The sequence below is a fragment of the Pristis pectinata genome, chromosome 4, assembly GCF_009764475.1.
Source record: "Pristis pectinata isolate sPriPec2 chromosome 4, sPriPec2.1.pri, whole genome shotgun sequence".
NCBI lineage: Eukaryota > Metazoa > Chordata > Chondrichthyes > Rhinopristiformes > Pristidae > Pristis > Pristis pectinata.
Genome location: NC_067408.1, coordinates 120,170,191 through 120,191,595, shown reverse-complemented (window position 1 = coordinate 120,191,595; position 21,405 = coordinate 120,170,191). Strand labels below are relative to the sequence as shown.

The 21,405-nt window shown below is 43.3% G+C and overlaps 1 protein-coding gene across 8 annotated transcripts in view; it reads left to right on the top strand.

Annotated features, from left to right (window-relative positions):
• The window catches only part of LOC127569332 (homeobox protein PKNOX1-like), a 137,719-nt gene that overhangs the window by 19,527 nt on the left and 96,787 nt on the right, over positions 1-21,405 (top strand). For 7 of the 8 annotated variants that reach the window (XM_052013872.1, XM_052013866.1, XM_052013871.1 and 4 more), the window contains exons 2-3: positions 8,120-8,225; positions 20,484-20,617. In XM_052013872.1, coding sequence (XP_051869832.1) covers positions 8,175-8,225; positions 20,484-20,617 — 185 coding nt within the window. In that variant the 5' untranslated portion in view covers positions 8,120-8,174. Of the gene's footprint in view, positions 1-8,119; positions 8,226-20,483; positions 20,618-21,405 lie in introns of those variants that run through there. The other variant, XM_052013873.1, reaches the window with a different exon arrangement.

Genomic DNA, 21,405 nt, shown 5'->3' with positions numbered 1-21,405 from the left:
GTGAATATTAAAGAGAAGTATTCATTGAGAATTTCACCCACTTCCACAGCTTCCAGGCACATCTTCCCACCTTTGTCTCTAATTGGTCCTACCTTTACCCTCGTCATCCTTCTGCTCTTCACGTACGTGAAAAAAGCCTTGGGATTCTCCTTAACCCTACTTGCCAAGGCCTTTTCATGTCCCCTTCTTGCTCCCCTCGGCCCCTTCTTAAGTTCCTTCCTTGCTACCCTGTATTCCTCATGAGCCCTATCTGATCCTTGCTGCCTACACCTTACGTATGCTGCCTTCTTCCTCCTAACTAGTTGTTCCACCTCTCTTGTCACCCATGATTCCTTCACCCTGTCATTCCTTCTCTGCCTCACCAGGACAAATTTATCCCTAACATCCTGCGAGAGATCCCTGAACAATGACCACATCTCTATAGTACATTTCCCTTCAAAAATGTCATCCCAATTTACACTCTCAAGTTCTAGCCTTATAACCTCATAACTTACCCTTCCCCAATTAAATATCTTCCTGTCCTCTTTGCTCCTATCCTTGTCCATGACAATGCTGAAGGTTAGGGAGCGGTGGTCACTGTCCCCCAAATGCTCACCTACTGAGAGATCTGTCACCTAACCCAGTTCATTACCTAATACTAGATCTAATATGGCATTCCCTCTAGTCGGCCTGTCAACATACTGTGACAGGAATCCGTCCTGAACACACCTAACAAACTCTGCCCCATCTAAATCTTTGGTACTAAGCAGGTGCCAATCAATATTTGCCAAGTTGAAGTCTCCCATGATAACAACCCTGTTATTCTTGCACCTTTCCAAAATTTGCCTCCCAATCTACCGGGGGGCCTATAGAATACTCCCAGTAGAGTAACTGCTTCTTTCTTATTCCTAACTTCCACCCATACTGACTCCAGAGAGGATCCTCCTACATTATCCACCCTTTCTGCAGCTGTAATAGTATCCCTGACCCTAACCCTAACACCACCCCTCCTCCTCTTCTCCCCCCCCCCCATCCCTTTTAAAACACTGAAATCCAGGAATATTCAATATCTATTCCTGCCCTGGTGACAGCCAAGTCTCTGTGATAGCCACAATATCATAGTCCCATGTACTTATCCAAGATCTCAGTTCATCACCCTTATTCCTGATACTTCTTGCAGTTAAGTAAATGCACTTTAGCCCATCCACCTTTCTACTTTTAAATCCTGTACTCTGCTTCTCCTTCCTCAAAGCCTCTCTACATGTTAGATATGACTTTTCCACATCCACTTCTTCCTCTGACCTACCCCTCTGCTTCCCATCCCCCTCGCAAACTAATTTAAACCCTCCCAAACCACCCTAGCAAACCTCTCCCAGTTTAATACTTTCCCATATACTCTGCTCCTATCCCTCTCCAAGGCTATGGTAAAGCTCAAGGACCTTTCTAGTAGGACCATCTACATATTGCTTTAGAAAGCTTGCCTGGGCACACTTAACAAATTGTGCCCCATCTAATCCCTTTTTACTACGGCAGTCCCAGTTAATATTAAGGAAGTTACAATCACCTACTATTGCAATCCTATTATCCTTGCACACTTGAAGCATTGTGTACAGTTTCACTACAGGAATGAGGTGGGAGCAATAGAGAGAATACAGAAGAGATTCCTTGGACATTGCCTGGAATGGAGGGCTGTATTTATAAGGAGAGATTGGATAGACTGGGGTTATTCTCAGTGGAACGTAAGAAGCTGAGAAGTGACCTAATAGAAGTTTATAAAATTATGAGGAGCATAGATAGGGAAAAATAGTCAGAGTCTTTTCCCCAGGGCAAGGGAGTCTCGAACTAGAGGGCACAGGTTTAACGTGAGAGGGGAGAAATTTAAAGGAGATCTGAGGGGCATGCTTTTCATTGAGAGGGTAGTGAATATCTGGAACGAGCTGACAGAGGTGGTGGTGCATGCAGATACAGTCACATTGTTTAAATGGCGTTTGAACAGGTATTCTGTTAGGAAATGTATTGAGGGATGCAGGTCTAATATGGGCAAATGGGTTTAGTGTGGATAGACACCATTGTCGGCATGGATGAGGTGGGCAGAAAGGGTCCATTTCTGTGCTACAAGTTTGTATGATTCTACGAGTTCAGTGTCTTTAATTCCAATTTTCCTGCATTAAAGTGTACACAATCAAGCGATCCCAGACTTTGTTTTCTTTTTCCCAGCATTTGTTTCCTTGCTCTAGAGTGCTGTTTGCTCATCAACTGCATCAAATTGCATCTCTCAGGTTTGTATCCCATTGCCATCGCAGTTTAAACTTTACACAACACCACAAGCAACCCCTTCTCTCCAGCAAGAATGTTGTCTCAGTCCTGTTGAGATGCATCCCATCGGGCTTGGACAAATCCATCCGCCCCGACAACTGATCCCACTGCCTGCGCCCCCTCCTGCAATATCTCTTCAGCCACATGCTCGGTTGCACTTTCCTCCTATTTCTGTACATGCCAGCATGTACAGCACCAGTAGTAAACCAGAAATTACAACATTTTGAGATCCTGCTTTTTTTAAAAGAATTAAGAGCACAAGTAGGCCCTTAAAGCCTTCTCTGCCATTTAGTAAGATCATTGGCTGATCTGATGCAAAAAACAAACTGCTGGAGGAACTCAGCAGGTCAGGTAGCATCTGTGGGTGGAAATGGACAGTCGACATTTCAGATCGAGACTGAAAAGGGAGATGGGATATAGCCAGTATTAAAAGGTGAGGGGAAGAGGTAGAGCAAGAGCTGGCAAGTGATAAGTAGGCCCGGGTGAGAAGGGGTGTTAGAGAGATGGAGGGAAGAGTGGAAATAGCAGCAGAATCTGGGAGGTGATTGGTGGAGGCAAAGGCTGAAAATAATGGAATCTGTTAGGATTCTGATTGTGTTCCGTTTTGCTCACCCTGCTGTGGGAAAGATACCACTAAGCTGGAAAGAGTGCAGAAAAGATTTACAAGGATGTAGCCAGGATTTGAGGGCCTGAGTTATCAGGAGAGATTGGACAAGCTAGGAGTTTATTCCTTGGAGCATAAGACATTGAGGGTGACTTGAGGTGTATAAAATCATGAGTGAATGCAGTCTTTTTCCCAGATAAAGGGAATCAAGAAAACGAGGGCATAGATTTAAGGTAAGAGGGGAAGATATAATAAAGACCTGAGGGGCAACCTTTCAGACAGAGGGTGCTATGTACATAGAACGAGCTGCCAGAAGAAGTGGTTGAGGCGGGTACATTAATAACACTTAAAAAGGCATTTGGACAGGTACATAGATAGGAAAGGTCTCGAGGGATATGGGTTGAATGTGGGCAAATGGGACTGGCTAAGATGGGCATCATGGTAATTGGTTTATTATTGTCCCATGTACGGAGATTCGTTGATAAAAATTTGTTTTGCATGCCATTGATATAAATCACTCTAAAACAAATACATCAAGGTAGTACAAAGGGAAGAGCAATAACAGAATGCAGAATATAGTGTTACAGTTACCGAGAAAGTGCAGTGCAGGTAGACAATAAGGTGCAAGGGACATAATGAGGTAGATTGCGAGGTCAAGAGTTCATCATAGAATATGGAACAGCAGAGCACAGCAACAGGCCCTTTGCCCCACAATGTTGTCACATGCATGACAGAAAAATGGAGGGCTTTGTGGGAGGAAAGGGTGAGATAGCTATTAGAGCAGGATAAAATGTCGGCACAACATCGTGGGCTGAAGGGCCTGTACTGTGCTGTAATGTTCTATGTTCTAATGTTGTGCTGAACTAATTAAGCTAGTAAGTAAACATCGAACAAACCTGCCTGCACAAGGTTCTTATCCCTCCATTCTCTGCATAATCATGTGTCTATCTAAGAGCCTCTTAAATGCCTTGATCGTATTTGCCTCCACTGCCAACTCTGGCAGTGCATTCCAGGTGCCCACCACTGTGTAGTAAAATCTTGGCCCACACATGTCCTTTGAACTTACCTCCTCTCACCTTAAATGCGTGCCCTCTAGTATTAGACATTTCAACCCTGGGAAAAAGATATTGGCTGTCTATCTATGCCTCTCATAATCTTATAAACTTACATCAGGTCTCGCCTCAGCTGCTCCAGAGAAAACAACCGAAGTTTGTCCAACATCTCCTCATAGCACATGCCCCCTAATCAAGGCAACATCCTGGTAAACCTCTTCTGCACACTCTCCAAAGCTTTCACAACCTTCCTGTAATGGGGCAACCAGAATTGAATGCAATACTCCAGATGCAGCCTAACCAGAGTTTTATAAAGCTGCAACATAACTTCCTGACTCTTGAACTCAGTGTCTTGACTAATTAAAGGCAAGCATGCCATCTGCCTTCTTTACCACCCTATCAACCTGTGCAGACCCTTTCAGGGAGTTATGGACTTGGACCCCAAGATCCCCTGTACATCAAAGCTGTTAAGGGTCCTGCCATTAGCAGTGTACTGTCCCTTCAGATTTGATCTCCCAAAATGCAACACCTCACACTTGGCCAGATTAAACTTCGTCTACAACTGACCTATATCCCACTGTATCCTTTGGCAATCTTCTCCACTATCCATAACACCAATCTTTGTATCATCTCTAAATTTACTAACCCACGCATCCACAAACAACAGGGGTCCAAGTCTGAATCCCTGTGGAACACCAATAATCACGGACTTCCAGCCAGAATTAGTCCCATCGATCTCAACCCTCTTCTATTGGCAAGACAATTTCGAATCCAAACAACCAAGTCACCGTACATCCCATGTATCTCAATCTTCTTGATGAGCCTACCATGTCGGACCTTGTCAAACGTCTTACTAAAATCCATGCAGACAACATCCACAGCTCTCCCCCAATCACTTTGTCACCTCATCAAAAAACTCAATCAAGTTAGTAAGACATGATTTGCCTTACTATGATTCTCCAAATGTTCATAAATCCTATCCCCAAGAATCCTCTCCAATAGCTTCCCTACCACTTACGTGAGATTCACCGGTGTATAGTTACCAGGATTATCCCTATTTCCCTTCTTGAACAACAGAATGACATTAGCTCTTCTCCAGTCCTCTGGGACCTCGCCTCTGGCTAGAGAGGACGTATAGATCTTAGAACATAGAAACATAGAAAACCTACAACACAATACAGGCCCTTCAGCCCACAAAGTTGTGCGGAACATGTCCCTACCTTAGAAATTACTAGGCTTACCCATAGCCCTCTATTTTCCTAAGCTCCAGGTACCTATCCAAAAGTCTCTTAAAAGACCCTATCGTATCCACCTCCACCACCATTGCCGGCAGCCCATTCCACGCACTCACCACTCTGAGTAAAAAACTTACCCCTGACATCTCCTCTGTACCTACTCCCCAGCACCTTAAACCTGTGTCCTCTTGTAGCAACCATCGGCTCCTAAATTCAATTCCACGATTGATGAAGGACAATACACCATATGCCTTCTTAACCACAGAGTCAACCTGTGCAGCCGCTTTGAGCATTCTATGGACTCGGAACCCAAGATCCCTCTGATCCTCCACACTGCCAAGGGTCTTACCATTAATACTATATTCTGCCATCATCTTTGACCTACCAAAATGAACCACTTCACACTTATCTGGGTTGAACTCCATCTGCCACTTCTCAGACCAGTTTTGCATCCTATCTATGTCCCGCTGTAGCCTCTGACAGCCCTCCACACTATCCACAACACCTCCAACCTTTGTGTTACCAGCAAACTTACTAACCCATCCCTCCACTTCCTCATCCAGGTCATTTATAAAAAATCATGAAGAGTAAGGGTCCCAGAATAGATCCCTGAGGCACACCACTGGTCACTGACCTCCATGTGGAAAATGACCTGTCAACAACCACTCTTTGCCTTTTGTGGGCAAGCCAGTTCTGGATCCAAAAAGCAGTGTCCCCTTGGATCCCATGCCTCCTTACTTTCTTAATAAGCCTTGCATGGGATACCTTATCAAATGCCTTGTTGAAATCCATATGCACTACATCTACTGCTCTTCCTTCATCAATGTGTTTAGTCACATCCTCAAAAAATTCAATCAGGCTCGTAAGGCAGGACCTGCCCTTGACAAAGCCATGCTGACTATTTCTAATCATATTATACCTCTCCAAATGTTCATAAATCCTGCCTCTCAGGATCTTCTCCATCAACTTACCAACCACTGAGGTAAGACTCACTGGTCTATAATTTGCTGGGCTATATCTACTCCCTTTATTAAATAAAGGGACAACATCCGCAACCTTCCAATCCTCTGGAACCTCTCCCATCCCCATTGATGATGCAAAGATCATCGCCAGTGGCTCAGCACTCTCCTCCCTCACTTCCCACAGCAGCCTGGGGTACATCTCATCCAGTCCTGGAGACTTATCCAACTTGATACTTTCCAAAAGCTCCAGCACATCCTCTTTCTTAATATCTACATGCTCAAGCTTTTCAGTCTGCTGCAAGTCATCACTACAATGACCAAGATCCTTTCCCATAGTGAATACTGAAGTATTCATTAACTACCTCTGCTATTTCCTCTGGATCCATACACACTTTCCCACTGTTACACTTGATAGGTCCTATTCTTTCACGTCTTATCCTCTTGCTCTCTACATACTTGTAGAATGCCTTGGGGTTTTCCTTAATCCTGTCCACCAAGGCCTTCTCATGGCCCCTTCTGGCTCTCCTAATTTCCTTCTTAAACTCCTTCCTGTTAGCCTTGTAATCTTCCAGATCTCTAACATTACCTAACTATCTGAACCTTTTGTAAGCTTTTCTTTTCTTCTTGACTAGATTTATTATAGCCTTTGTACACCACGGTTCCTGTACCCTATCATAGCTTCTCTGTCTCATTGGAACGTACCTATGCAGAACTCCACACAAATATTCCCTGAACATTTGCCACATTTCTTCCATACTTTTCCCTGCGAGCATCTGTTCCCAAGTTAAGCTCCAATTTCCTGCCTGAGAGCCTCAATTCCCCTTACTCCAATTAAATGCTTTTCGAACTTGTCTGTTCCTATCTCTCTCCAATGCTTTTGTAAAGGAGATAGAATTATGATCACTATCTCCAAAATGCTCTCCCACTGAGAGATCTGACACCTGACCAGGTTCATTTGCCAATACCAAATCAAGTACAGTCTCTCCTCTTGTAGGCTTATCTGCATATTGTGTCAAGAAACCTTCCTGAACACACCTAACAAATTCCACCCCATCTAAACCTCTTGCTCTAGGGAGATGCCAATCAATATTTGGAAAATTAAAATCTCCCATCAGGAGAACTCTGTTATTATCACACCTTTCCAGGATTTGTTTCCCTATCTGCTCCTCAATATCCCTGTTATTATTGGGCGGTCTATAAAAAACACCCAGTAAAGTTATTGACCCCTTGGTCAAGGCCCTAGCAATCTCATCTCTTGCCTCTCTCAATAACCTGGGGTGTATCCCATCAGATCCTGGGAATTATCCACCTTAATGTTCTTCAAGACCCAACACTACCTTAATCGCAAAATGCCCGAGCATGTTAGCACGCTGCACACTGATCTCACTATCCGTCACATCTTTCTTGGTAAATACTGACGTAAAGTGCTCACTTAGGACCTCACCCATGTCCTCTCCCTCCAAACTCATGTTCCCTCCTTAAGATGTCCTATCCTCTCCCTAGTTATCCTCTTGTTCTTAAAGTACATATGGAATACCTTGGGATTCTCTTTAATTCTCCTTGCCAAGGACTTTTCATGGCACCTCCTGGCTCTCCTAATTTCCTTCTTGAGTTCTTTTCTACCTTCTTTATAATGACAAGGGCCCTATTTGATTTTAGCTTCAAAACCTTAGATTTGCTTCTTTTTACTTCTTGACTAAATTCACCACCTCTTTCATAATCTATGGTTCCCTTACCTTGCCATTCTGGTCCTTCCTTCGTACTGGAACATACCTGTCCTGTATTCTGTGCAGTTGATTGCATTCCTGAATGTGCCTTTCGCCACTATGTGTGAAGCACCCTGAATTTTCCACATAGTAAAGATGTCCATTCAATGAATATTCATCAGTATTTCTAGTAAATGGGAAAAGAACATTATACTAACTGTCTCAAATCACTCCATCATTAATCTTCCATCTGCTCATGTTCTAGGATCATTGACTTCCTCCCTCACGATGCAAATGTTGAAACAGCTTTTCCTGAAACCATGATGGCAACACAGCCGATTCCTCTTGATTCCTATCAGGACGAGCAGTCGGTAAGATTGTTTTGCAATAAAGTATTGCACTCATGATAAGGTATTAACTGAATGCACACAGGAATGATTTGGGGAGTGGCATCATAGAAATTGACAATACAACAGGTCTTTCATCCCATGGAGTTACTGCCAGCCAAAAGTGGAGCTATTTGTATCACGCATACTTCCCAGCTTTTGGCCATAGCCTTCTAGGCTACAGCTCTTCAAGGTACTCCGTATCATTAAATGTGCTGTGGGTTTCCGCCTCCACTACCCTTTTAGATAGTGGGTTCTAGACCCGCACTTGGGTAGAAAAAACATGCTCACCATCATTTAATGCATTTAAATCTATGCCTTTAAGTTGCTAACCTACACAGCCTGTCTAGGCCTCATGTAATTTTGTACACCTCAATAGCATAAGCTCTTCGTCTCTCTTATTCTTAAGTAACCCTGCCCAGAAGGTTTTCCTTACAAATGTACGTAATTGTCCAACCCCAGCAACAGCCTTGTAAATCTCCTCTTCTCCTTCTCTATCCTTATCACATCACACCTTTCCAGTAGCATGGTGACCAACACTGCAGAGCTGGAAAAGTTTGTGTTTTATACATGATCTCTCTGCTTTTATATTATATGCCTAACTGATAAAGGCATGTTCTCTATACTCCTTCATAACCTCCTTGACCCCTACCTTCAGGAATTGTGAATGTACATGCTAGGATCTCTCTGTTCCTCTGCACTTCATAATATCCTATCATTTATCATATCTCCTTTGCCTTGTTGTCATCCCCAAAAGTGTTCACTTGTGCTTCTGGACCAGCCTACCATGTGAGACATTGTCAAAAGCCTTCCTAAAGTCCACATTTGGTGATGATACAAAGGTTGGTGTTGTGGAAAGTTCAGAAGGTTGCTGTAGATTACAACAGGATATTGATAGAATGTAGAGCTGGGCTGAGAAGTGGCAGATGGAGTTCAACCCGGATGACTGTGAAGTGATACCCATGGCTAATGAGGGTACAAAATTCTCCATCATGTTTGTTGATGACCTGAAGATGATGGTGTTGTGGATAGCAAGGAATTGCCTGGATTGAAGGACTTTAGCTGCTGGGAGAGATTGGACAGGCTGGTCTTGTTTTTCCTGCAGTGAACGAGGTGAGGGATGACTCCTGCTGGATGGATGGATAGATAGCTAGGCATGGTGCAGATGGTGAGGATCTTTGATGACGGATGTTGCCTTCTTGAGGCAGCGCCTCATTTAGATACTACCGATGGTGGAGAGGGATGTGCCCACATGGTCCGTTTATTAATGTTCTTGGGAAACAACGGACTGCAGGTGCTGGAATCTAGATGAAAAACACAGTGGTGCTGGAGGAACTCAGCAGGTCAGGCAGCATTTTTGGAGGAAAGCAGGCTGTCAATGTTTCGGGTCAGGAGCTGCTAAACATGCATGCCATTTTAAAGCAGGATTGCAAAGTTTTTTGTGGTTACCGTCTAATGAACATTGCAAGTGTAAAAAAAGGTGTGAGGGCTGTTTTGAAACAGTACAGCGAAAAAAGGAAGGTCTGCAGTTAGGGGTTGAAAACCCGAGAAGTTGTTTTAGATCCCACCTGTGAATGGAGTCCTGGGACAGAAATACTGGCATCTGTTTCCCTCTGCCCCTCAATCCTGCTTAGAATGGACATCTCTTGAACAACTTTAGTCACTTACTGTAATTACAGAAGATACCCATGGCAACAGTATTTTGCCACAGGGTATAAATGTGTACGTTTCAAAGAGTCATTAGCAAGTTGTAAATGTGGATTAATACGGCCATTGATTGTTCATCCCTGTGAGAGAAGCAAACCCATGTCAGCTTGTTCTGCAGCCAGCTGTCAGCTACTCCAATGGAATGTTACCTCAAAGATAGCATTGTCCTGTACTCCCAAGTAGACAGTGCACTACTCTAGAGAGAAGGGCAAAACTGGGAACAGACTCCTTTCAGAGGTTGGTGTTATCAACATGGTATTTACCTGAACAGTAAAGGCTAGAGCCTTTAGTGGTTACATTAGAGCATCTGGTTGGATAAAGTTTTAAAACTGGTTGGTGAGCATATTCTTAAACTTTTCTGTATTTTTAGAAACAAATATTTTTGATGTGTTCAGTTTCATTTAGAGTAGTGAGTAATTTCTCAACTTTCCTTAGCATTTGCTAATAATAATTGTAATTTTTGAAGTAGTAAAATAAAATCTATGATAATTTAAATATTTTATTACTCCATCTTCAACTAAAGAAATTAATTAAAATCATGTTTGCTTTTGAAATCTAAATATCCGGCAATTTTGCATTAATATTGTGAAATCTATGTGCAGCTAAAATATAAACAGAAAATGCTGGAAATATTCTGCCGAGAAACAGAGCTAACAAAATTCTGATTGGTATTGGTATTGATAAAGGGTCTTCATCCTGAAACATTAGCTCTGTTTCTCTTGCCACAGATGCAGCCTGACCTGCTGAGCATTCCCAACATTTTCTGTTTTATTTTAGATTTCCAACATCTGCAGACAGAATTGGGAATCAATGATGAGAGCTTGTCAGTTCCCATCAGATTTACTCCGTCTGCCAGAAATGTGCTCCATCCTCCATATAATGATTCTGGGAACAGACTTCTAATAGCAGTTCTGTTGGACTGTGCACTCTTAATGTGCACCGGCCACATTTACTACATTATAGTTTGTTTACAGGCCACCTTGGAACTACTTCGTTTTAACAGCACAAGATTAGGGGGAATCGAAGTGGTATAAGTGGGGGATGGTGTTGTGTTGAATTTATAACACATGATAAGGCCAGTTGGTCCAACTGCTCTCTGCCAGCATATAAGCCTAACCCTACCCCATTTCAGTTTTTCAATGCGTGACCATAATATCACATTTTATACATGTTTTTTACATGACTCTTGCTGATGTTTGGGAGTTCCTGTGCCCATGCTATCCCACCTCACCACACCTGAAATCCCCTTCATTATCTTCAAAGGAGTGAGTCAAGAAGGCATACATTGGTACTCTAGAACATGCCAGTATTAACAAGGTGGAGGTATTAGATGTTATGAAACTCATAAGGGTCGACAAATCCATCCACCTTATTAATGCCCTTCATGATTTTATAAGCCTCCACTCCAGGGAAAATAGTCCCACCCTTTCCAGTACCATCTTCGAGCCCTCCAGTTCCAGCAACATCCTTGTGAATCTTTTTTTGCACCCTCTCTAGCTTAATCACATCGTCCCTAAGGTAAGGCAACTAGAACACAATACTCCAGGTGTAGTCTAACCAAGGTCTAGTACAGCTGTGACATGATGTCCGAAATCTTGTACTTAAAACCCTGTCCGATGAGAGAAATGTGCCGTACACCTTCTTCACCACCTTGCCTACCTTGTGCCGCTGTTTTCAGGAAACTATGTACTTGTACCCCTGGGTCTCTGTTCTACAACATTTCCAAGGGCCCTGTCATTCACTGTGTGTGTCCTGCCTGATTTAACTTCCAAAAATGCATCACTTTGCACTTGTCGGAGTTAAATTCCAACTGCCATTCCCTTGTTCACTTTCCCAGTTGACCTAGATCCTGTTGTAACCTTAGACAACCTTCTTCACTATCCACCATGCCACCAATTTTGCTGTAATCTGCAAACTTACTAATCAAGCCACCAACATTCTCATCCCAATCATTAATATACGTGACAAACAGTGGACCCAGCAATGATCCCTGCAGCACATCGCTGGTCATAGACCTCCAATCTGAAAAACAACTCTCCACTACCACCCTCTGATCCTTCCACCAAGCCAATTTTCTATCCAATTTGCTAGTCCACTCTGGATCCAATGTGATCTAACCTTCCAGACCAGCCTACCATGCGGGACCTTATCAAAGACCTTGCTAAAATCCATATAGGTACAGTCTACCTCCCCGCCTTTCAATCCTCTTGGTCACCTCTTAAAAAAACTTAAGTTTGTGAAACATGATTTGCCACGCACAAAGCTGTGCCGACTATCCCTCATCAGTCTTTGCCTTTCCCAATGCAGGTAGATCCTGTCTTGCAGAATCCCCTCCAGTAACTTTCCCACCAGTGATGTTTGGCTCACAGGCCAGTAGTTCAATAGATTGTCCTTGCAGCCCTTCTTAAATAAAGGCACAACATTAGCCCAATTTCAGACTTCTGGTACCTCACCTGTGGCTAAGGAAGATACAAAAATGTTTCCCAGAGCCCCTGCAATTTCTTCCCTTACTTCCTAGGATACACTTGGTCAAGCCCTGGGTTTTATCTACCTTCATGAGCATCAAGATCGCCAACACCTCATCTTTCATAATGTGGATATGTTTCAATATTTCAATACATCACTGTTCTCATCCCTGATTTCCCGAGCTTCCATGACATTCTCTGTGGTAAATACAGACGAGAGCTATCAATTTAAGACCTCATCCATTACCCTTGGCTTCCCACAGAAGGTAACCAAAAAGTTTGATGAAGGCAAGGTGGTGGATGTTGTCTCTATGGACTTTGGTATGGTATTTGTAAATAACTTACCTCACACATCCCCTTTGAACTTTCCCCCTCTCATCTTAAATCATACCCCCCCTAGTATTAGACTTTTTGACCCTGGGAGAAAGATACCAGCTGTCTACTCTATCTTTGCCTCTCATATTCTTATAAACCTCTGTCAGGTCTCCCCTCAGCCTCTGCTGCTCCAGAGAAAACAACCCAAGTTTATCTTCATCAGTTGTAGATAATCATCTACAAACACGGGTCAGGAGTATAATGAAATGTCCTCTACTTGTCTGAATGAACACTCAAGAAGCTCCTCAGCAGGATAAAGTGCCGCATTACCCACCATAAATATTCATTTCCTCCATTGACAGCACACAGTGGCTGTATGCCTTCCTTCTACTATGTGTATGGCAATTAGTTGCCTAATATTCTCTTGATGTGATTCAAATCCGGTGATGTACTATAGGAACTGGTGCTTGGACCCTTACTGTTTGTTATATATTTTAACAATTTTATGTGAAGATAAGATTTATTATTAGTAAGTTTGCAGATGACATGAAAATTGGTGGTATTATTATAGTCTTAGGTTGATATTTATCAGCTGGTAAGTTGGGCAGTGCAATGGCAGATGGAATATGGCACGGTAGCATAGTGATTAGCATAATGCTTTACAGTGCCAGAGACCTGGGTTCAAATCCGGCCACTGTCTGTAAGGAGTTTGTACGTTCTCCCCATGTCTGTGTGGGTTTCCTCCGGGTGCTCCGGTTTGCTCCCACATTCCAAATACGTACAAGTTAGGAAGTTATGGGCATGCTATGTTGGCGCCAGAAGCGTGACGACACTTGTGGGCTGCCCCCCAAAAATCACTACGCAAAAGATGTATTTCACTGTGTGTTTCGATGTACATGTGACTAATAACGATCTTATCTTATAATTTCATCTTGATGAGTGCAAGGTGGTGCAGTTTGGGGGAACTAATAAGGCTTGGATATTTACCATGAATAATATTGCTTTAGGGAGTATTAGGGACAGATGAATAAGTCCAAAAATCACTAAAGCTGATTGCACAGATAGATAAGCTGTTGAAAAAGGCATCTTAGGATATTTGCCTTCGTTAGCTAGGGCATTCAATGTGAGAGTAAGGAGGTGATAGTTCAACTTCATAAAACATTGGTTAGGCCACAGCTGGAGTTCTGTGTGCAGTCCTGGTCACAACACTAGAAAAGACACATTTATACTGAGGAGAATCATCAGGATGTTGCCTGGGATCCAGCATTTCAGAAAACTTGATGCATTTGTTACACATAATCGTAGAGTGAAACAGCATCCATGTTACCAGATCCATGCTGATTGTTTATCTATCTACCCCATTTTCGAACACTTGTCCCACAGCTTTGTATGGTTTAGCAATTCATGCACTCACCTCGGTATTACTTACATATTGTGAGAACCTTTCTCTACCACACCCTCAGGCAGTGTGGTCCTGATTCCAACCACCCTTCTGGGTGAAAGTTTCTTACAGTCTACCCTATGTTCCTTGTAATTTTGTACACCTCAATCAGGTCCCCCTTCTGCTTTCTCCACTCCAAGGAAAACAAACCCAATCTATCCAGTCTCTCCTTGTAACTGAAATGCTCCATCCAACGCAACATGGTGTTGAATCTGTTCTGCACTCTCTCCATTGTAATCATATCCTCTTTATGGTTCGCTGACCAGAACTGCCCACAGTGCTCCAGCTGTGGGATAATCAATGTTTTATAAGGTTGTATAATAAACGTCTTCTCATATTTTCTATGCCCTGACTACTGATGCCAAGTATCCTGTATGCCTTCTTAACCAACTTGTGCTGCAGCTTTTAGGGATCCTTGCACATGTAGACCAAGGTCCCTCAGTTCCTCATTACTTCCCAGGGTTCAACCATTTATCATGTTTATCCCAGTCTTATTAGTCATAACAAAATGTAACACCTTGTGTTTGTTGTGCTTAAGTTCCATCTGCCATTTCTCTGCCAATCTTTCCAACTGCTCAATATCACTCTAACTGAAGACTACACTCCTCCCTTATTCACAACACCATCAATTTTCATTACCGATCCCTGTGGTACACTGCTGGCCAAAGTATTCCAATCACAAAATCATCCCTCCACCATCACCCTCTGCCTCCTGTTACCAAGCCAGTTTTGGAAACAATTTCCTAATTTACCTTGGGCTTTAACCTTGTGGAACAGTTTCCCATGTGGGATTGTGTCAAAAGCGTTACTGAAGTCCAAATAAACTCCAACTACATTTTGTTCCAGCTTTGAAAAATTCAGTCAAATTGGTCAGAGTCACCATACTAACTATCTTTGATTAATCCTTGACATTCCAAGTGGAGACTAATCTTGTCCCTCAGAATTTTTTCCCAATAACTTCTCTATCATTGATGTTAGGCTTACAGGCCTGTAATTACTTGGCTTATTCCTGCTGAGTTTATTGAATAAAGGTAGTACATTTGCTGTCTTCCAGTCATTTGGCAACAGACATGTGGCCAGCAAACATTTAAAATTCTGTCAGGGCCCCAGTAATAACCTCCCTTGCCTACCCAGCAGACTGGGATACACCAAATCTCAACTAAAGATTGGGGAAGAAAGGGTACTAAAAGTGGAGGGACATACTTAAAAAGGAAGTTAAGAAGGCAATGAGGGGTCACGAAATATCACTAGCAGACAGGATTAAGGTAAATCTGAAGGCATCTTATAAGTTATATTAAAGGCAAAAGAATAACCAGGGAAAGAGTAGGGCCCATGAAGGACAATGGAGGTAATCTGTGAATGGAGCCAGAAGGCACAGGTGAGGTCCTAAATGGACACTTTTCATTGGTATTCACAAAAGAGATGAACTTTGTGGTTGGTGGATTCAGCAAAGAGGTGAAATTCTAGCATGTCTACATAAATAAAGATATTCTATGTTCTATGTAAGAGGTACCCAATTCATTAGTGGGCTTAAAAGGTGGATAAATCCCCAGGGCCAAATGAAATTTGTGAATTCAAATGGGTATAAAGGAAAGATTTCTATCAAGATTTAAATAGAAAAAAAACTTGCATATCTTCAGCATTTTTCACGTATAACATGGAACATAGAACAGTACAGCATAGGAGTAGGCCCTTTGGCCCACGATGTTGTGCAGAACTAATTAAAATAGTCACTAAATGCTTAACTAAACTAATCCCTTCTGCCAGCACAATGTCCATATCCCTCCATTCATAATAGGGTAGTATTAGTGAGAGATTTTAACTTTCCTAATATTACTGGGCCAACCATGGTGTAAAAGGCTTGGACACAGTGGAAATTGTGAAATGTGTCCAAGAAAGCTTCCTTTATCAATATATATAGGGAATTACCAGAGAGGGTGCAACACTGGACCTCCTCCTGAGGAATGAGGTAGGGCAAGTGGCAGAAGTATCTGTCAGTGAGCACTTTGTGTCCAGTGATCATAATTCTATAGTTTTAAAATAGTTATTGAGAAGGATATGACCAGTTCACAGGTTAAGGCCCTGAACTGGGGCAGAGCAAATTTTGGAGCCTGCACTGCACTTTCTTGTACTGTAACACCTTATTCTGCACTCTGCTGTTGTTTTACCTTGTACTACCTCAATGCACCATTGTAATAAATTGATCTGTCTGGACAGTGTGCAAGACAATTTTTTCCACTGTACATGTGACGATAATAAACCAATTTACCAATTTTAGATTGAGGGATGACCTGACTGAAGTATGTGAGATCATGAGGGACATAGACAGGATGAAAGCATAGTCTTTTTCCCAGGGAGAGGGTGCTAAAAACAAAGGGCATAGGTTTAAGATCAGAGGCAAGGGGGATTTAAAAGGGTCATCAGGGGCAGCTTCTTCATGCAAAGGGTGGTGCATATTAGGAATGAGCTGCCAGAAATAATGGATGAGGCAGGCACATTAGCAACATTAAAAAGCCATCTAATTAAGTACATGGACAGGAGAGGTTTAGAAGGCTATGGGTAAAACACAGGCAGATGGGACTATCTCGTTGGGCAAAATAGTCAGCATGGATGAGTTGGGCCGAAGGGCCTATTTCCATGTTGTATGGCTATGACTGCACATGTATGTGCTAATCTAAGAGATTACATCTGTCAAACCTCTCCCCATAGCACCTGCCCTCTAATCCAGGCAGCGTCCTGGTAAACCACTTCTGCACCCTCTCCAAAGCCTCCACATGCTTCTTATAATGGGGCAACCAGAATTGAATGCAATACTCCAGATGTGGCCTAACCAAAGTTTCATAAAGCTGCAACATAACTTCCTGATTCTTGAACTCAATTCCTCAACTAATAAAGGTAAGTTCAACCATTCTGTTCAACCATTTTCAGGGGGCTATGGACTTGGACCCCAGGACCCTCTGTACATCAACACTAAAGGGTCCTGCCATTAACTGTGTACTGTCATTTTACATTTGATCTCCCAATGTAACAATGAGGCAACACCTCACACTTGACCAGATTAAACTGCATCTGCCATTTCTCTGCTCATACCAGCAACTGATATCCTGCTGTTTCCTTTGGCAACCTTCTACATGATCCACAATGCCACCAATCTTTGTATCATCTGTAAACTTACTAACCCACCAATCCACATTTTCATCCAAATCATTTATGTACATCACACACAGCAGAGGTCCCAGTACGGATCCCTGTGCAACACCACTAGTCAAGGACCTCCAGCCAGAATAAGTCCCATTGATCACTATCTTCTGTCTTTTATGGACAATCCAATTCTGAATCCAAATGGTGAAATCCCTGTGGATCCCATGCATCTTAATCTGGATGAGCCTACCATGATGGATCTTGTCAAACACCGTTCTAAAATCCATGTAGACAACATCCACAGCTGTACCTTTGTAACCTCCTTGAAAAACCCAATCAAGTTAGTAAGACATGACCTGCCCTGCACAAAGCCATGCTGACTATCCCTAATTAGGCCATGGTTTTCCAAATGCCCATAAATCCTGTCCTGAAGAATCCTTTCCAATAGCTTCCCTACCATATATCCCTCTAAATATTTCCTATCTGTTTATCTGTCCAAATCTCTTTTAGATCTTGTAATTGTACCTGCCTCTACAGCTTCCTCTGCCAGTTCGTTCCATATACCCACCAGCCTCTGTGTGTAAAACCTGCCCCTCAGGTCCCCTTTAAATTTTTTGCCTCATCTTAAATTTATGCACCTGGCTTTAGATTCCCCTACCCTGGGGAAAAGGCAGTGATCCTCATGACTTTATAAACCTCTATAAAGTCACCCCTCAGGCTCCTACTCTCCTGGAAAATCAGTCCCAGTCTATCCAGTCTCTCCTTATAACTCAACTCCTCCAGTCCTGGTAATATTCTAGTGAATCTTTTCTGCACCTTTTCCAGCTTAATGCCATCTGTGACTAGTAAATAATGGAATATTAAATGCTGGATTGAGGAACATGGCGCTGTGGTTCCCATGACTGGGTAATGCTGGAGCAGGGGATCCCACAGCTGGGAACACAAGAATAGGGAATCCTGGGACAGAAGCACTTGACAGGGGGATCCCATGATTGGGCAATGCTGAAGCAAGGAATCTTGTGACTGGGGAACACTGGTACAGGGAATCATGGGACAGAGAACATTGGGGCAGGGGATCAATGATTGGAGAGCACTTGGGAAAAAGTCCCAGGCCTGGGGTACGCTAAAGCAAATAATCCCCAGACTGGGAAACAATGAAACAGGGAATCCTGGAACTGGTGAACAATTGGACAGAGAATCCCAGCATTGGTATGTGCTGGGCCAGAGAATCCTGGGACCAGGGAACACTGAGGCAAGGCATACTAGAGTCATAGAGTACTACAGCACAGAACCTAGGACTATGGTACATCAAGCAGGGAACCCAGAACATTTGGAAGGAAAGCACTGGACTGGGAATACTGGGGCAGGGAAGCCAGAGACTGGAAGAATAATTAGGCAAGTAAACCCATAACTGTGACCCCAATACTGGAGTGTACTGTGGCAGGCAAGTTTGTGACATAGAAACACTGGGGTAGGGCTATCCACAACTGGGGAATAACAGGGCTGAGAATGGGAATTGTTGCAGGATTTCTGAGATGGAGGACAATGGGGCAGAGAATCCCAGGGTTGTAGGATACCAAGGTGGAAAACATAGGACAGAAGTATTCTGGGCTAGGGAACTCAAGGGCAGGCACACCTAGAATTGGAGAGCAATGTGAAAGGGAAACCCAGGACTGGGGAACAGTGCCTCATAAATCTCATAGAGCCACAGAGCAATACAACACAGACACAGGCCCTTCGGCCCAACCAGTTCATGCCGACCACAGTGCCCGTCCAGCTAGTCCCAATTTCCTGCTTTCAGCCCATATCCTTCCAAGCCCCGCCCCTCCATGTACCTATCCAAGTGCTTCTTTACATGATACTGTTGTACCTGCCTCACCCACTTCCTCTGGCAGCTTGTTCCATATACCACCACCCTCTGTATGAAAAAGTTGCCCCTCAGGTCCCCCTTAAATCATTCCCCTCTCACCCTAAACCCATGCCCCCTAGTTTTGTACTCCCCTACCCTGGGGAAAAGACTGTTATCATCCACCTTATCTATGCTCTCATAATTTTAAACTTTTCTTTAAGGTTGCCCCTCATTCTCCTACATTCCAAGGAATAAAGACCTAGCCTGGCCAACCTCTCCCTATAACTCAGGTCCTCCAGCCCTGGCAACATCCTTGTAAATCTTCTCTGCACTCATTCCAGTTTAACCACGTCTTTCCAATAACAGGGTGATCAAAACTGTACACAGTACTCCTAGTGCGGCCTCACCAACGACTTATACAACTGCAACAAAATGCCCAGCCACCCACCCCATCTGTGCCCTTATAACTTTAGACACCTCTTTCAGGTCACCCCTCAGCCTCCTTCACTCCAGGGAAGACAAGCCCAGCCTGTCCAATCTCTCCCCATAACTAAAGTTCTTCAATCCAGGCATCATCCTGGAGAACCTCCTTTTCACTCCCCACAGTGTATCCACATCCTTCCTGTAGTAGGACAACCAGAACAGCACACAGTGCACTGTGCGGCCTAACCAGTGTTTTGTATGCAGCTTAACACCCTAACTTTTATATTCCATGCCCTGACCTATAAGGCAAGTGTGCCACATGCCTTCTTCACCACCCTATCTGCCCCCTTTTATCTTAAACCTCTGCCCTCTAGTATTTGACATTTCTACCCTGGGAAAAATACTATCAGGCCATTGAGCCAAAACTGGTACACAGAGTAATCTCTTTTTCCCATATATTTTCTCTGTACCTATTTGCTCCAAATTCCCAACAATACTACCACCCACCTACACCAGGGCAATTTACAGTGGCCAGGTGACCTACTTACTAGTACATCTTTAGGATGTAGGACAAAACTAGAACCCCCAGAGGAATCCAACACGCATACAGGGAGAATTTGCAAACTCAACACAGACAGCGCCCCAGGTCAGGATTGAACCTGGGTCGTTGGTGCTTTGAGGCAGCGGTTCTACTGGCCGCACTACTGCTCTGACAGTGGACATTGAGGTAGAGAATTCTGGGACTGGGAAACACCATGACCAGGGAACTTGGGCTTGTAAACAGTCTAATATCTCCAGAGCAGGAGTTTTGCTGGTGTGATAAGCTAAAATGATGGGCATCTGCAGTGGTTGTTAAAGTTTTGTACGAGTCGGACGCTTTGCTGCATTTGATCTGTTTCCAGATGCCAGTCGTGCCACAGATGACTAGCAACACTGAGCCAGGGTCCAGCTGCACCAAATCGGACCCCGATGCCTCAAGTCCTGTGCCTGCAGAGTCTCAGACATCTATGGAAGCTGATAAAGGAGCCATTTACAGGTAGAGAAACAGTAGCTTTCAAATGTAAACAATTGTAAATGCTGAAAACTCAGTAAATCTTGGGGAGATAAATATAGATTGAAATTGGAATCAAATCTTATCAGGTAAGGAGTTGCCACTGTTGCAGTCCGTGTAGAGGCTGAACCATTGCGCCACTTTCTCTGTGAACCATGTACATTCCCAGCATTTTATGTTATTTTAATGGGATATCTTTCATGATGTGGTTGCCAGTCACTCCGATTTCTGGATCAGTTCATCATGTGTGCCTCAAATTGAGCATTAAGTTGATGCAAGTGACCCTTATGATACGAGTCACATTATGAATTTCACTGAGAGAGCCCATGGTAATAGCAAATTGAATAAGGCAATTTATTGGGAGCTGTATATAATTCAAAGGAAAAATTAAACGTGGTTAATCATGCAATTTTTAAAAAGAGCTTTTATTTGCATTGTAAGAGAATAATAGAATAACAATATATACCAAAAAATTATCACATATCTGCTGGAGTTTGGAAGACTGGAAGGTGACTTAGTTGTACAGTCATAGTCATACAGGACAAACGAGCCCATCAACCCAAAGTCCATACCAACCAAGGTGCCCATCTAAGCTAGTCCCCTTTGCCTGCATTTGGCCCATATCCCTCTAAATCTTTCCTATCCACTCACCTGTCCAACTGTCTTTTAAATGCTGTTATTGTTCCTGCCTCAACTACTTCCTCTAGCAGCTCGTATGCCCTCTGTGTGAAGTTGTCACTCAGATTTCATTTAAATCTTTCCCCTTGCACCTT